The 18,255-nt window shown below is 34.0% G+C and overlaps 1 protein-coding gene across 3 annotated transcripts in view; it reads right to left on the bottom strand.

The window, feature by feature from the left end:
* The window catches only part of LOC129241805 (F-box only protein 32), a 41,056-nt gene that overhangs the window by 19,659 nt on the left and 3,142 nt on the right, over nucleotides 1–18,255 (bottom strand). For 2 of the 3 annotated variants that reach the window (XM_054878315.1, XM_054878317.1), the window contains exon 2: nucleotides 15,729–16,192. In XM_054878315.1, the coding sequence (XP_054734290.1) occupies nucleotides 15,729–15,832 (104 nt within the window). In that variant the 5' untranslated portion in view covers nucleotides 15,833–16,192. The remainder of the gene's footprint in view (nucleotides 1–15,728; nucleotides 16,193–18,255) is intronic. The other variant, XM_054878318.1, reaches the window with a different exon arrangement.

Here is an 18,255-nt window from a genome sequence, read left to right as displayed (position 1 = left end):
TCCAAATTCTTGTTTGCGTGTCCCAGTTATCCATTTTAATAAATTTTAAAGATCAATCTGCAAATTAAAACAAAAATTGAACAGATAACTTAAAAAGAAAAAAAGTTATTCAATTTTTTTTGGTAGCGGCTGTACTTTACGCCTATAATACCTTGCGTCGGCAAGACTTTTACTGTTTGTTCTAATGAATAAAAAAAATGTTACAGGACTACCAAAATTATTTATTTTTCTCAAACTTTAATAAAAAAAGTATTTATTGCGGAATATTCCGTTCTTGGCGAGAGTTTTTGTTTGCGTATAATTCCGTCGAATTGCGGTTTTGAATTTGACACTCTAAAAATTGGTTTTTGTTTTAGTTTTTTCTGTTTTTTTTTTTTTTTTACTGAAACACCACTACTGGTGCCAAGAAAAAAGATTTGCCGGAATACCTTTCTTAAATTCTCAACCTGTCCTTCTGAGACAATAAACATTTTTTTAGCTACATTCACAGTGCCTTACGGCTGAGAGAAATTACAGCTGTTCTGTAGTAAAAACTGTAGCAAACCATGCTCTTATTAGATTAGGTTAAGTTATGTTATATGGTTGCCCAAATTCGTCTGTTGTAATGCCCTACCAAGGAGAAAAGGGAAGCATAAAAGGAGGAAAAGCCAAAAGTGCTGAAAGGCCCATCTGTTTTGGCATTAGGTAAGATTTTGTATATGAATACTTGTATGTATCTATGTATGAATGTATGTATGGATCTATTTGATATTCCATAATATTTGAATTTATTCATACCATTTATTCTTGTTAAGCTCGAGTACATTAATGTGTGTCATTTTGATTTTGAACTGACCTATTTTACTTTTTGCTTATGTATGTATGTGTTTATATGTTATAACCTATGTACGCATATGCATTAGGGTGCCTCAGGAAAAAGATTTGCAGTTTTTTTCAAAATTATATAACTTATTATAATTATTTTAAGACATATGCCAAAGAATTTCGGTAACATATAAAGATTTACGTAGGCTGAAGCGATTTGCAAATATCTACTAAAACCGTGTTTTTTATAAATAATAGTTTTTTTAATTTTTTAGGAAAAATCTCCCCAATTGTTGGTGAAGAGCTTAGGCTAAAGAGTTCTGTAATTTAAAATTTTTTTTTTTCACTGCAATCAAAATAATGAGATTTGTATGCTAGTTGAGCCTTTGTTTTTTAAAGAAAACCTGAAAAACTCAACTAAATCTTAAATTTGGAAAATATTTTATATATGTACATATATATAGAATTGGCGCGTACACCCTTTTTGGGTGTTTGGCCGAGCTCCTCCTCCTATTTGTGGTGTGCGTATTGATGTTGTTCCACAAATGGAGGGACTTACAGTTTCAGGCCGGCTCCGAACAGCAGAAATACACTCGACTTTTTCATGGCAGAAATACACTCGGAGGTTTGCCATTGCCTACCGAGGGGCGGCCGTTTTTTAAAAATTGTTTTCTTAATTTTGGTGTTTCACCGAGATTCGAACCAACGTTCTCTCTGTGAATTCCGAATGCTAGTCACGCACCAACCCATTCGGCTAGGGCGGGAAATATTACTTCGGGGAAAAATAAACCCATTATTTTCTCGGTAGATGACTCTAGTGGTTGATATCTCGTAAAGTATCGATCAAACAATTTAAAGTTTATGCTCGTGTTCAAGATGACATTTTACACTAAAACAATTCTTTTGCTGTTTTTTTTTTGTTTGTTCCATTCAGATGTGAGTTACAGGGTGTAAACAATAGAAGTCAACAAAGAGAAAATTCGGGTAATTTTACAGTTTTTCTTAATTGAGGGCGAAAAGGCAAAAATGCAAGCAAGGCCGCTGAAATTGTGAATGGTGTTTATGGTGTCGATACTTTAACAGCGAATTATGTGTAATTTTGTTTTCATCGATTCCGTGATAAAATCACAGAAATAATCGAAATTGAGCGACATTTTAGTAGTCGTTGCATCGCCCAGGAGCTAAAGATCGACCATAAATGTTTTGCAAAAAAGTTTTTTTTTTAATTAGTTTTATTTTTAAAGACTGGGGCTTAAGAGAAATTTTCAAATGGGTACGGCTGAAGAAATATTTTGGCGGAAGTCTTAGAATATAATACATTTTATAATTTCAATGGAAAAATAGTACCAATTTGTTTGTACGTCCCTAATGTATGCATATACGAGTACATTTAAATTTTTCCAAATTTGAAATATTCGAAAATATTAGGAAATTGGTAATAAATTTGAATTGCATGTAGTTTCTTCTCATAGAAACTTCATTTCTTGCTGTGGCATGCGCATTTGTTTGGCTATTGTAATCTATTTTGGGCTCCAAGCTCACATAAATTGAGTGCTGATGAATAAAATTCTATTTGGAATGTATGTAAGCACACATAACGGCATTTGTACGTATGTAAGGGGGTAAGTGAGTAGGAAAAATTGCAGCTTTATCTCGCCTTAAAACTCTTAGCCGAAAAGCGAGAAAAGTTGTATTATAAATTTACGAGACAAGTTGACATTTTTGTTCAACTCGTTGACTAAAATAGAAGGTACTCAGTTTTATAAGAGTATTCCAAAATTACACAAAAATTTTAGTGGAACAAAATTTAAAGTTGGTTTAAAAGCAAAGAGAGGTAAAACCGGAAGTAAAATTAATACAAATTAGCAAAAATGGCACAATAATTTAAAATTTGTGTTTTATTTTTCCATTATTTTTTATTGTTTACAAGCGAAGGGGGTTAGGGGTTACTGCTACAACAACAACAACGGGGCTAGGGGTGGTCAGAATTAAAAAAAAATTGGATTTTTTTGAATTTTCTTAAAGTACTGTGTGAAAATTTGAAGTGAATCCGACAAATACTTTTCGAGTTATTCAACAATTAACAAAGGGTGCTCGGGCGCTTCGGAGCTCGATAGCAAAACTTTAAATGCATTTTTTTTTTTCAAAACTATGTTTTTTCAACTGGTGATCACTGTAACTTAAAAACCACTTGGTAGATTTCAAAAAAATGTACATACATGTGCTACATACAAACAGCGATAACTTTTACAATTATTAATTTTTTTTTTTAATTTTGCTAAAGTCAAGTCGAAGCATGATGATATTAATGTAATGTTTTTATTTTTGTAAAATAAAGCAATTGAGTAGCAAAAAAATTATTGAAAATCATAATTTTTTCGGGCCTCTGACTACCCTAACCCCTTAAAAATTAATCACCCAATCGGAAGATTTATAATTTTTGCAAATGGCGTCGTAAGTCAATAGAGAGCGTAAAGATCAAAATAAAGATTACCATCACTCAAAATCATTTTTTTTTTATCAGTAAAAGGTTTATCCAAACAAATGATAAATTTTTCACCACCTGAAAATAAATATATTTACTTTTATATCATATTTACATATAATAAAGTTACTTTTTGGAGCCTTTTCAACCTTCACTTCTTTTTAAACTCATAGTTATGCAAACTGTAAATGAACTTGAAAGTTTGCAACAACAAAAAATGCAAAAATCGAAAGTTGCAGTTGCAATCGTATTCGGTATTTAAAGGTCATACCATATTACAGAGGCTCGATTTTACGCAACACGCACACAACCTCACACACACTGAGAGTGAAAGAGCATACGAGTCACTCTACTCGCTTTTCAATGTCCTTTGCGAGCAAACAGACTCTGCAGCTGCAATTCACCCACCCAAACTTGCCACCCATTAAATTGTTGCATTGCCACATATGTAAGTACAGAAATGTGTCCATCTGCGCGTGCCAGCATATTAGTGAAATTGTTTTTGCTGATAATGCTGTTGGTGTTGTTATTGCTGTTGTCCTTAGTTGGCAATGGTTTTGTTTGCGCTGTTGCACGAAGGACGACAATATGCAATAGCAAAATGGGCAACAAGCAACTATTGCTTTATTTTATACTATGAATTTGTGTATATAAATATATGTGTGCGTGTGCGCTCTAGTAAATCCGTAGTTTACTACATTTGTATGTATTTCTCTTATAATTACATACATACGCATATATGTATGTATGCAAGTGCATAGCTAAATATCTGTTTTGTGGTGCCATCTGCATTTCCCTGTGGTTTTTGTTGCTGTTGCTGCTCCCAGGACGTTTACGAAGGAATTCGGTCAAGTTTATCCGATAGAGGCACCCTGTTGTAAATGAAGGTGGATTTGCAGACTACATCATTCATTTCTCATTGCCACATTTTGAGCCAAAATAAATTACTTTTTCTTTCCGCTTGATTAAGTAACTAATCCACTGCCTTCATATTGCAGCACGTTTTTAATTTATTAGATATTAAACGATATCATACAGTAAATTTAGAAGCTATATTAGGTCGCAACGCATAGTGAGTTTAAATGAGATCTATTTGATGCATCTGAGCACTTCTTGGCGCTTCTTATTCCATATCTTAAGTGACTGAAAAATTCCATTGCTTGACAAAGGGCGACCGCCATTAGAAAAAACTTTTTCTTCATTTTGGTCTTTAACCGAGATTCGAACCTACGTTCTCTCTGAATTCCGAATGGTAGTCACGCACCAAACTATTCGGCTACGCAGCCGCGAGCAACCAGCTAGCAACGATAGTTTTTCCAATTATTATTGCTGCGCAACTAAGTTCCCGCTGTTTGTCAATAGATGCCGCCAGCAGTGTGTGCTAGTCGATTTTAAATAACCTAAACGTCATAAACAAAGCTTAGACGATGCTTTCCATTTCAATTCAACCGGGTTATTCGGGTCAGGTTCTTCGATTTCGATGTAACTCAAATATGTTGCTCTCTGGTCAAAATAATTAGACACGTATTTTTTTGTTCGCCCGAAAAAAAATTTTTCAAGATTTATCGGCAATTTTGTTTTTCGGCTCAAAATCGATTTTTTTTAATTATATAAGAATTTTTTTTTTTTGCATGCTTTGAGAATGATTCAGAATCAAGGGAGTTGGGTTCCTTATGAGTTAAAACCAAGGGATGTTGAACGTCGTTTTTTCGCCTGTGAACAACTGCTCCAGGGGCAAAAAAGGAAGTGTTTTCTTCATCGCATTGTGACGGGTGATGAAAAATGGATTCATTACAGCAATCCAAAGAAAAGAAAGTCATGGGAACTGCCTGGTCATGCTTCTACGTAGTCGTCTCGGCCGAATATTCACGCTGAGAAGGTTATGCGATGTATTTGGTGGGACCAAGTTGGTGTTATTAATTATGAACTGTTAAAACCAAGCGAAACCATCACTGGCGATCGACTTTAATTGATGCGATTGAGTCGAGCGCTTGTAATAATTTTTTCAGAATAAAGTTGTATTTTCATCAAAACTTAGTTGCGCACCTAATATATTTCAGCACCTGTTAAAGATACTAATGACATCCAGCAGTAAAAAAAATATTATTGCCATTTAAAAAGGCTTATCGAAGGCCCATTTTTCGATTAGCAGCTATGCCAGCAAACAAAATGGCCATTATTGGAGGAAACAAACTCCACACATTTTCCATCAAACAACAAGGCATCGATAAGCATTGACTGCTTGGTGCGGTTTATGGCTTGCACCTTTACCATCAATGATTCTCGTTAAAGTGTGATGTTAATCGACTTTTTGTGATCAAAGCTCGACAACATCGATATATACGAGCTGTGGTTTCTATGAGATGCTGCGACATGCCATACAAGCGGGGTAACGCTCGAAGTTGTGAAGGAGAAATTTGACGGTTGAGTCAATTCACGACGAGTGATCATCAATTAGTCGCCACAATCATGCGACTTGACTCAATTATTTTCTCTGGAGCTATATATTAAGTCCTTAGTCCTTTCGCTTGCTTATAAGGTAATCATTTTGTACGAGCTCGAGTCACATATTTGTTTTTTTCGTGCTGCTAATTTCTTGCATATTAGATTTTGCATGATCACCTTGTGATAAAAAAGGAGTTTTGTTTTCACGTTGGATTCCATACAATGCAAAAAACAACATCTAAGCGCGATTGGACAAAGTGCATCGAAAATTATTATAGTTCCAACGAATGCAAAAGTATATTGATCATCATGGGGAATATTTTGAAAAGCAATAAAACCGTTTATTTTTCCATTATTACTTTTTGATTGCCCCTAATAATTTAACCTTCGCTTGCTTATTAATTTTGCTTTGCAAATTTTACGCTTTCGCAATGATAACGGCTTTCTGCATTCATAAGAACCATTAAATATTCTTATCTGTTTTATTTTGCAAATCGTAAACGTTTCTGCTGTTTACGCTCCATACTTAAACAGGTATTTTCCAATGAACGAAATTACTTCCTTCATGCTTGCTGCACCTTTTAATTGATAACAACAACTCGAAGTTTACTACGCACAACCTCAGCTTACTGAGTCACACTTGCTCGGGTTGGCGTAGCGACGCTATTTTATTTTACATGCCAGCGCTGCTTTCTTCAATAGTACCGTTGTAACGCTGACACCTGTCAATGTTGCTACTCGTATGCCCAGCTGGTGTTCACCCATTAGCGCTCAGGTGCGTTGCTCAACATATGAAGTATTTAGTTGCATACATATAAATAAGTGGGTACGTACATAACTCTTTTATTTAGTAGATGCATTTGTCAATATGGATTTATGCATTTAAGGCTGTTGTTGTTGAAATTAATTTTGTTTCATCTGATTTGTATGCATCAGTGCTAACAATACATTACATAGAACATAATTCCAGTTCCAGACACCACTAAAAATTTTAGTTTTTGTAGCATTACTTTTCTACTTGAGAATGTTTGGATAACACAGGAATACACAGTTTTGTACCTGAGTAACCAAAGTCTGTTCATAAAGTAATTTTTTATGCTAATTCCGAATCGGGAGTTTATTTTTCCCTAATTCATCAATTTTTCGAGATAATTGAATTGAAGATTTTTTACAATTTTCAACCAAACAAGGCGCATTTCTTAAAGGTGGTTGCTCTAGAACAGCAACAATGTTTTGTACGTTTGATTGTCAAAGCAAAGCATTGACAAAGCAGAAAACAAAGAAAGAATTTGCCTTGTTTCGTTCCAGGCTGACAGCCACATGGACTCGGCGAAAGCAAAATAAATCAGCTGATTTACCGATACCACCCAAGAATGACAGAATAACGATTACGCTTTCCGAATTCGCCGTGTCGTAAGAGGGGATGAATAAACAAAAAAAAAGAAAAAGGAACTACTTGATTAGAGGAAGAGTAGACGAAAACAATGGAAACAACCAAACACAAGAAATTATACACACACCTACATACTTTCTTGTTATGGCGTCTTCCGCATAAAAACCCAAACAAACTGCATTATTTATATTCATTTGTGCTTTAACAATTTAACACGCGACACTTCGTTTTCATCAGTTTGATTAGTTTAAATCTCACAAATCACAATATTACCAATCCATTCACTGAATTTTCACAAACATGCGAATCCTCCTACTTTTGTTTGTTTTGTTCATTGACTTGTCAAAATCGCGAAAAATAGAGTAACTGGCGCCACCTGAGTTTTCGTTTTCGTTTATTTCGAGTCTAAAACGTAATTATTGTGTTTACAGACCACTTAGATCTAATATTAGCTTAAATTACTATAGATATATTAATATTAAATAAATTATAAATTTATAAAATTCATTCTTAGAAACCGAAAAGTCAAGCGGAATAGAACTCGAGATCTCATTGAATTCTCTTAAAGCGCGGGCAATAGGAGCATTACGAGCATAATTCGTGTTACGAAATTTAAGATGAAATGGGTAAGTATTGCGTAGAGATCTAGTAGGAATATGAAAGTGAATGCAACGTAATAAGCATGAACAGTCAATTTTGTCTTTTAATTACACTAAAAACAAAAGACAGTGAAAGTATAAACCATCTGATCTCTAGAGACTTTAAGTTAATTAAAACCAAACGAGTTATTCAATTCGCCTTGGATTTTAGCTTTAATAGATTCGCTTTGCACCAAGCATAGAAATTTTATTTAATAATCAATCAATATTGAGACATAAAGGGTTGTGTAACTTTTTCGTTTTTATTCCTGTATCTCTGTTTCACGTAATAATTATAATCCTTTCAATTCTCTGCAAACCTTGCTACAAGCGCACGCCCGGCTCGTCGCTCATATCACCTGAATTTAATGAAATTTAAGTAACTGTACGAGCAGCTTTCCTTTTGTAACTCAGCAACAGTACCGCGTCAATTTTCCCATAGTTGTCACTTTTCCGATATTCAAAGAAGTTATGAACGATGCTCCTGAAAGATGCCCATGGTGGCTGTGGTTGTTAATGTCGCGCAAAGTTGTTGTAAGCCAAAAAGTTCCTTACTGCCAGGCCCAACGAAAATCTCCTCTTTTTTTGGCGTAAGAAATCTTGAGAAACAGACGAGTTAAGTACTGAAAAACCCTGATAATTTTTTATGAGAATCTGTAGTCTTCTGTACCGCTACCACCAAGGTAAAAGTTCGGAGCCGGCGGCCAAAAGATGTGTATTTTTATGGGCCTAACGTAGTATCAAATGCAAGTGGTTAAAATTTTTCCGTTCTGTAAATATTACGTAGGTAATAAAAATGAATAAAAAATAAAAACCTAAAGTCAATCATGTATACCTACATGATTGGTGAAACTCAGAACGATCGTTCAGGGCTGTCATTATTGTGGGTAGTATTCACAACGTTCTGTCTAGTGGTTCATTAAAAAATGTATATGTAATTCTATGATTCCCTCAAACGCATTTTCCGGAAGAGAAATTAAACATTTCACTGCAATGAAAAACCCCTCGACTTTGTTACATAAAACGTTTGCGTATAATTCCCCCATTCAAGTAAATTGGCATTGTAGAAGTGACAGGCCGGCACCGCCATTGTGTAATAGTAGAGATTATGCAAAAAGAAAATAGAAAAAACACACAAAAACAAAAAAAAATTACTACCTGTCAGTTAAACAAAAATGCATTGCCACTAGCTGCACCAGTCGGTTCCAGCTGATTGCAGCAAAGCCAGCTGAATAAGCAGTCGCCACAGCCCGGAAGACAGTTATGTATAGTACAATGTGTACACATGCAATGGCAAGCATTATAGGAATAATGGAAAAGTCTTGCCGCTTTATTTTTTCCTACTGTTTTTTTTGCTTTGTTTTGCTGCGGTTCGTAAGCGTGTTAAACCCCATGACAGACTGGCAGATATTGAGGCATGCGAAATACCATAATCCATTACGAGTGTTCGCCAAGCCTCCAAGTGATAGTGGCTTAATTTGATGCCGACAAATATTCACACACAAGCATACACACATACTAGTGCATATGTATACATTAAAATATTTCTACAAAGTCAATAAATCTGTCATTTTATTACCCTTACCATGCCAGTTCGCAACTAAGCAACTTTTCCTTTATGCCTGTTGGCGCTCATCGTGCGGTGTAAAAGGCGGCACCCGAATCGCCCCTGCGAAATAAGTGAAATATTTACATTTGTAGTTACACGCGAATTGGGGCTCGCCGCTCGCTTTGTCTGCTGTAATATTTTTCTTTTATTAACATTTCGAAGTCTTGCCTTTTATGCTCAGCCTATCAGACCGTTTTGATTTGCATTTCATGAGGTTGTAAATATTATTGCAGATAAAAGATGTTAAGGAAGGAATGCGCAAATTTAAGAACTGAAATAATGGGTGGCTATGAATTCAAAAATAACTAGAGCAATTAACTTTAATACAAGTTTGCTAACCTATCACCAACGCCTTCTTATAAAGCGGTTTCACTATATATTCATGTGCATACAGTGGCGATCATTGTTTACCATATATTAATTTAAGCTTTAGTATTAGTAATCTATTTGAGTTGTACTTTAATCGATGAAAAAAACAATAAATAAATAAATTTTTTTTTTTATTAATACTTTTATTTGCAATCTATTCTAAGAACAATAAGCAAATTATATAACATTGTGGTTATTTGACATGTATTATTGATCTCCAGTGAAAACAATAATAATATACTTGTATGTAATACATATATTTATACCAAGCTAAGGCTATACATGTGATAACGTTATATGAATAAATAAATAAAACTAAAAATATCGCTGCATATCGCTAAATTTTGACTAGTTATTTTTATTAATATATATAATTTTTTTTTAGGTTTTTTAAAAAATGTAGTCCATACTATAGCCAAACCACTTAGCTCAAACTAAAGGGTTTTCCAATAAGAAGTGTTATTCCCGTAAAAGATCAATAGTTTCGTTGCTTGTGTCGCACGTAGCTCGGTCTTGTTGAAAATAAACGTTGTCCAGATCAAAACCATCCAATTTATCATCTTTTGATAGCGCAGTCCATTCACCGTAACTGTTGCTCCAGCTTCATTTTTGAAAAAGTAAGGTCAAATGACTCCGCCGGACCATAAACCGCACCAAACAGTCACACGTTGAGGATAGAAAGACTTTTCAATATTAACTCTTGGATTTTCTGAGCCCCAGATCCGACAATTTTGCTTGTTGACGAAGCCACCGAGGTGCAAATGGGCCTCATCACTCAGATGATTTTTCGATGGAATTCCGGATAATTTTCATGCATTTCAACGACCCAATGAGCAAAGACACGTCGTTGTTGATGATCGGCTGGCTTGAGTTCTTGTGTTAACTGGACTTTATAAGCCTTAAGACCCAAATTTTTATGCAAAATACGGTGTACTGACGTTTGTGGAATGCCTAATTCCAAAGACCGACGAGGAATGGACAAAACTGGGTTTTCTTCGCATTCGTTAAATGAAAAAAAAAATGCATAACACTATACAAAAAAAAAGTTATCAAAAATCAACGTAAATTTGCATACTCAGATTTTTTCAAAAAACCCTGACACCAAAAAGTTTGAAATTTTAATGAAAGCTTTTCTATCATTTTTTTTTTTTTGTTTTGTATAAACTTTGAAACTTTATGCCATATGGCTATTTTTGCAATACGAACTATATTTTTGTAAACAAATTAAAAACAAAAATGATAAAAAAATGGTCTAAACTTTGCATTATCCTACTACTCCTTTTCTATTCAGTGTCAGGTCACTATGGAGTATACGAAAATTAGACATCTAATCATTTGGCTAGCCTCCCAATACATAGTTGAAATACTCTCTCCATCTATGATTGACCCTTCACTTCATGTAGATTAGTTCTTGGACTGGAACGTAGTCTAACGTAGTGAAATGGCTGGCTAATCAATTTTCTTCTTTGGTCTGTGGAATAATTTCTCTGCGTGTTGAAACCAGAAGACTTAGGACTAAGAATCAATCAAACAATTCGCAGGAATAAATAGGTAAAGAATTGCGCACACTCCTCTGTTCGGTGTTTGGCCGAGCTCCTCCTCTCATTTGTGACGTGTACCTTGATGTTGATCATCAAATGGAGAGACCTACAGTTTTAAGCCGACTCCGAACAGCAGCTATTTTTTTATGATGAGCTTTTTTTAATGGCAGAAATACACTCGGAGGTTTGCCATTGCCTGCCGAGGGGCGACCGCTATTAGAAAAAACTTTTTCTTCATTTTGGTATTTCACCGAGATTCGAAATGAACTCCGAATGGTAGTCACGCACCAACCCATTCGGCTACGGTTTTTATTATTGCACGGCCTTTTCAAATGACTCTCGTATTAAACTTACATAAAAATGTGTACTCCTCTACTGGTTAATAGTTGTTGCTTTCAATCCTTTCAAACAACCTGTGCAATAATTTTCGCTCTCCAAATTTATTTAGGCCATGAAGAAATTGCGAATTGAATTGCTTAGTAGCTGGTTTTTGAATCTGCTGTACGAGTATCTCTGGTACTTGATTTTACGTCATTTTTACGTATCATTTGAGCGATCGATATAATCAGAAGTTGTGCTAAAAAAAGTTGCAAAAATGTAAAACGCACTGAAGCAAACTTTGATAAGTTTTGGTTTTTGTTCGCTTTATTTTCGCACATAGATATCAATCACAAGTAAATAAATAAAAAAATGGTAATAAAACTGACGAAAAGTCTATCTACATAGTGTTATTGTCCGTCGCTATTATCAAGGTGAAAGGTGTGAACATGACTCATGCCTGATTATACTAAATACAATACTCGTATTATCTCTCATTTATGGATAGAGTGTCGTAAATTGCGAAATAACCAGAAGAACTTGGAAAAGAAGTTGTAAACAATAGATCAGGTGCTTGCAAAAACAAAAACAAAAAAAAACATCTTAAGACTCCCAAGCAGCAGACAAAGAAACAACGAATGATTTAAGCCTAACACTGTCACAAAAAAGCTATTTGAATTTCAGTAGTTAAACAATGGTGCTGCGACTTAGTTTGTTAGTCAGTTGCACTCGTAGATGTTGCAGATTGGTTTGAGTGTTACGCTAAGATTGCAAGAGAGTTGTTAACTACCAACCATTTCGTCGTCCATTTGCCATTGCATATACGCCATTAAAATCTTTATCGTGCCACAGTTTTATTGCTGACTTATTGTTATTGTGCTCCTGCTATTTCCGTTACGCACGTAACCTCTTCCTCAATGCACTTTGCACGCAGTGCGGCAAAAGTTTATAATTGCTCTTTCCACCTTCTACACACTTACCGTTGTGAAGATTGAGTGAAGTAGCAGAAGGTTAATTAATCATTCTGATTGATAAACTACAATTTGTGGGAGCTAAAGCTAAACGCTTGGGGAAAACTTATAAGCCAAATTATTGTTATTAATTAAACAGGCCGACAAGAAATTTTACTAAAAACCAACTTTTAGAAAGATTTGAATTTGTTTGAATAGTTTTTTTTTTAATAAGATATTGAATTTAAAAAATTTTTAATTTTCTGCAATTTTTGTAAAATATTTTTATATTTTTGAATATTGATAAATTTATAAACTAAAATATATTTAAATGCGATATTTCGACGAATAGAAAACTCAATGGCATTTGAAAGAAGAAGATTTTTCCTTTAAGATAGTGTATGTAGTTACAAAAAAGAGGTCAGGATGCTACATAACCTCAAATGTAAGCCAAATCGCCTGTTTTGCTCTTTTAGGGCTAGTACTGACTTCACAGCTGTGAAATTTTGCCAGCAACATGGATTTGGCGTGCCATGAAATATTGCTAGCAACATTCATTGTCAAATGAAAAGAAACATCAAATTTATGAGCATCACGACGGAAGCAATTGGCAAATTTTGATAAGAAATATCTTTTTAAATATGTAAATTAAAATACAGATATTATTAACAGCACTGAAGGCCCTAGTAGATAGTCTGCTAATTATACTAGGTCTATATTGTATATATCCCCTATAAATAATATATATTGACACGAAAATATAAACAAGATTTACTTTCACTCTTTGAGAAGGCGTTTCGCTTAAAAATGCCATGTCTTCGGGGTATTCGAACTCAGGCATTTTACTCGCAAACGAACTGGCAGTTTTCACTCAATTTTAAATGACATGCGACTTTTAAATAGGTGTGGAAAAATGTTGCTGGCATGTTGCGTGGTGTTTTCAGAGCATAAATTGAGTACTACATAGTTTGCCGTGAGTGTGCCTGAATACAATTTATACGGATTTTGACTGCCATTTCACGTGAAAATCGAACCTGGTACTATACTTTAGTTTAAAATATTTCAGATTAGACTAATTATGGCACCGGATTTTATTCCAACACGACGAAAATCTTTGGAAAAATATACTCTGGTTTGGAGTAAAATATATGGTCACAATTTTTTCGGGCTGTGTTCTTACAACTTAGTAGTTTTCATTCTCAAGCTGTACGTAATATGTTAGTGCACAGGGTAACTTTATTCACGCAACGGTTCTTAGCATCGAGATGGATATTGATACATATTTGCAAAACAAAATATTCGGAATGATGAACGCCATCGATTTAGCCTAGTCCGTGTGACCGCATCAAATTGAGGTGGCCCGACGAAAATCGGACTCAAGTAGCATTAGAGTGGTTAGTAAGCAATTGCAGTTTGAATAAAATTCGAGAAAGTTTTATTATTCAGCAACGACCAAGGAGGGGTAGTTAAAAATAGAGGTATGGGATAACCTCAAAATAAAAAATAACATTTAAAAATTCCGCGAAATGTACCCAATAGGCACGCCATTGAAAATTAGTAAAGGAAATTATTATTGATATATTCTTTTAAACAATTTTCTGAGTGCTCAGAATTTATGTGGCTAAAAGGGTATTTTTCTATCACAAACATAATTCTGAGACTAATCAGACAAAACGGACTCATTTCGAACACTTTTGGAGTCATAAATTCTGAGCTGAAAGAATAAAATAAAAATAAGAATTCTGATACTTTTCTGACTCTAAAATGGTATGCATTTCAAAAAAATACAAGCAAATGCGAATGGAATGGTTAAACAGCAATACATAAATATTTAGTTTTGCAAAATTATTCTCTTGATGTGTTTAACTTTAGCATCAACATATTGCCGGCAAAGGCATTAAAAATTTAATATTTTTAATATACATTGAGATGTACTGTCAATATGCAATAAGTTCTGGAAATATCTTCTCGAGGTTGAATTGCATCGATTGAAAACGCCGTCTACTAAAAAAAACATTTTTTTGGTTACACACAGGAGCAAGAACTATTTGACCTGCATGAGGATCTAAAGTATAATACATAACTCTAACCTTGCACTAATTCGCAATTTAAATTAAAATACACTTGAAAGTTACTCATACCACCTGGTGGCAACACAGGTCCTGTACTTCATCGGAAATGCAAAAAATGTTTTTAATTTATAAAAGTGAAACTTATAAACATACGATGTATATTAAGCAATATAATAATATACATTTATATTTATAGATATCTGTATTATAGAGTTTTTTTAACTAATCAGAATTTACGGGCCTTGCTCCTGTAATAGGTGTGGTATGAGTGACTTTCAAATGCATTGTGAATGGAATTGCGAATTGTTCTGGAAGAACTTGTGTATGCACGAGTATTATGTTTAGCTCCTTCTTTTATATATATAAGCGCGGCTTATGAGTGCCCAGATGTGTTGTGTAGAGTACTCACTTAATATAAAAAATGGTCGAGCATTCGTTATATGGAGAAAATCGACAAAAGCGCAAGGATGAGATTAGGTTAGGTGAAGTGGCTGTCCTTCGACGCCCCTAGGCCAATTGTAAGCACTATGCGATACCAGCAGAACTATCTTATCCTCACACTACTTGGTCTTCTCTAAACCATTGTTTGACCTATAAAAAGCTGGCTATATTAGCTAGTTTGAGATTCGCAACAATCTGCAAAACGAGGCCGAGCAAAACCGAAAAAAATTGTGAAAAATCAATGCAATTTTTAAGCCGCTTCAAATTTACACTTTTTTATATATAAAATTTGAATGGACTATAAAACTGTATGGTCGAAATTTCTCTAAAATTTTTGGAAGTTTTGATGAAAATTGGTTGATTTTTTTTAATTTGCACAAAGTTTGAAACTTGGATTTATGTAGTTTTTGTATGAGGATGAATTATATTTATAATATTTTCAGAAAAAAATATTACAAATTTAATAAGAAACAAATAAATTGCCAAATAATCAATAAGTCTCCGTGACATAAATATGAACCACATGGCAGTTCACGTAATTATCAGCATTTTTTGCGAAAATTCAGCCAGAAATGGTCTAGTGATATACAGTTGTGTAAATATAATTGCTTCAATGAGTTAAGACAATAATCATCTTTGTTTAAAGTTTTAGCTTTAACTCACCTCTTACGTTTGCCGCACTCGAGCACCTTTTTGCAAACCCAGCCTTCATCGGTTTTGACCCATGCTTCACCGGGTGAACGCCAGTCTCTCGAATAGAATGGCATTTTAAATATTTTATATACAACTACTTCTCACAGATGCTCTAATTTTTTGTTGCTGCTGCTGCTGTTGCTGTCCTTGCTGCAGTTGTTGCAGCTTATGTACGGAATTTTTGTTGCTTGCTTTAATTAATTTGCTGAATTTGCTTATCAAATTTTTTAATCGAATACAAATTACAATTCAATTTAAAGTTTTTTTTGTTTCGAAACACTTATTATAATAGTTCTTGCTTGCTTTAGGTTTTTGTCTTTATTTGGAATTTAAATTAAATCTGTTTTAATTTGCTTTGTTTTTTTGTTTCGTTCGGACGGTTTTACAGTTCCACACATACGATTGCTATTTTTATTTCGCTCGTTTATTTATGACTGAAAACGTTGAAATTTTAATTGCAATTATTGTGCCATTCTCAAATCGTATTTGGTGCGCTTGTATGTGTGTGTACACATGCGTGTATGTTTTGTTGGTATTTGTGCATGCACTCATCTAGCTGTTGTTGCGAAATGGCCCAGTAATTTATTGTATGGTAGAGGCATGGAAGTGGTAGGTATATGAATGCATCCGTCACCCTTTCAAGCCCACATTCACCCACCCATTGTCATAATCATCCATCATTTGCGTGGGTAAATGATTTTAATGCAATTCACTGATTCCCCAGTAATTGCTGTTGATGGCAATAATGAGGTGGAATAAAGGGAACGGTCGATGAGTAGCATTAAAATTTATTACAAAATTTCCAGAAAAAAGAGGAAATTTCAATTGTAAGTTTCTGATTTTAGAAATAATTTCGGTAAATAAAAATGAGAATTCAAATAAGCGGAAAATATTTGAGTACTAATTTCTCTTGTCCGATTGAATTTAGATGAATCTCCAAGGACTTGTGATGATCACCGCAAGGGACTTCTGGAGAAACGGGCTCCACACAAACAGCGATAACTTTTACAATTATTAATATTTTCTTTTGAAATTGCTAAATTCAAGGCGAAACATGACGTTTTAATGATATGTTTTTATTTTTATAAAATAATTAAACAAATTATTGAAAATCATCAGTTTTTCGGGACTCTGACTACCCCTAACCCCTTAAGGGAAAGCTGAAAGATATAGGTATTTTTTCAAGACCCGTAGATTTTAGGGAAAATTATTTAAACTTTTGTGCATTTGCTTTAAAAAAATGTTTAAATAAGTGCATCATATCGCAGGCCAAGGCTCGCAAAAAGCTGTAGACCCAAATGATGATGATCTCAAGAATGTTGTGCAAAAATTTCAAATCGAGCGGAGTAAAATTAACGAAGTTGTGAGTTTTTCAGCGTACGTTGGGTCTATACCTTAACTCGACTTGAAAGAGGTTTTCTGAAGCTTGTTATTTTTCATTTATAGTTCATGTAGGATCGAATTCAAAAATCAGTGCACCAAACGTTTTGAAATCATGCCAGTTCTGCTTGAAATGATTAATCAGGGACTCCTGGGAAATTTGTTTATAATTATTAATCTTTCAAAAAAAAATTAGCTTTCATGTGTTATGAAAAATTTTAAAATCGAAAGAACTTTTCACAAAGTTATTTCAATAAACATCTCCTTTAACAAATGAATTTAATTTTTTTTTTTGTTTCTGATGATTTTATTGCGAGTTATGATGTGCACCGAAAAACCACTTTATACCGAGGCGCATTCGAAGATTCACTGTTACTCGCTCAATTTTCAATATTTTGCAATGAAAATTTAGCAAAGTATTATTCAAATATTGCCCTAGAATATGGAAATATTAATATGAGTGATTACTTTTAATTTTTCCTCTGAGCGATAATAAATTAGTACTAAAAATTGAAATTTTTTGATTGAAACAGAAAAGGGCCACAAAATCCTAAAAGATATACCTACATCTTGAGTAGATCACCTTTGTGGCACAAATTTTGGTTATAGGAATATTTTGGCCATAAGAATCCATATATGGAATTAAATTTCTGATGAAAATATGATTGCCTTTTTTATTTTAGGATAGAATTTCTCGAGAATAATTTTTGTGGCACATTCGAATCCCTATCTTCTCTCTTCTCGAATAAGTTTGGCCTCTGTTTAAGTAAAAATACCTTTTGTAGGACATTTGAGGACTAAAATATTTTACGAAGATATTTGTCAAAAAATTTAAGTGGCGGCTACCATTAGCGTGGTAATGACCGAAGTAATTGGAAATCATTTTTATGCATAAAAGTTTTACTTTCTATTCTGGCCAATACAAAATTCCGACCGATTTTATGGTAAATCTATAGAATATGACAAGATTATTGTTAGAACAACAAACATTGCGTACAAAAGAGTTAAAGAATTAGATTGGAAACAAGCATACATATGCCAAAAGTTAATGGAGAGCGTGCCACGCTCTTCTATTAATATTTAAGGACACAAACTTTTAAATTAATTGAACTAAAAA

The sequence above is a fragment of the Anastrepha obliqua genome, chromosome 3 (assembly GCF_027943255.1).
Source record: "Anastrepha obliqua isolate idAnaObli1 chromosome 3, idAnaObli1_1.0, whole genome shotgun sequence".
Lineage (NCBI taxonomy): Eukaryota > Metazoa > Arthropoda > Insecta > Diptera > Tephritidae > Anastrepha > Anastrepha obliqua.
This window is presented reverse-complemented; position numbering and strand designations above follow the sequence as displayed.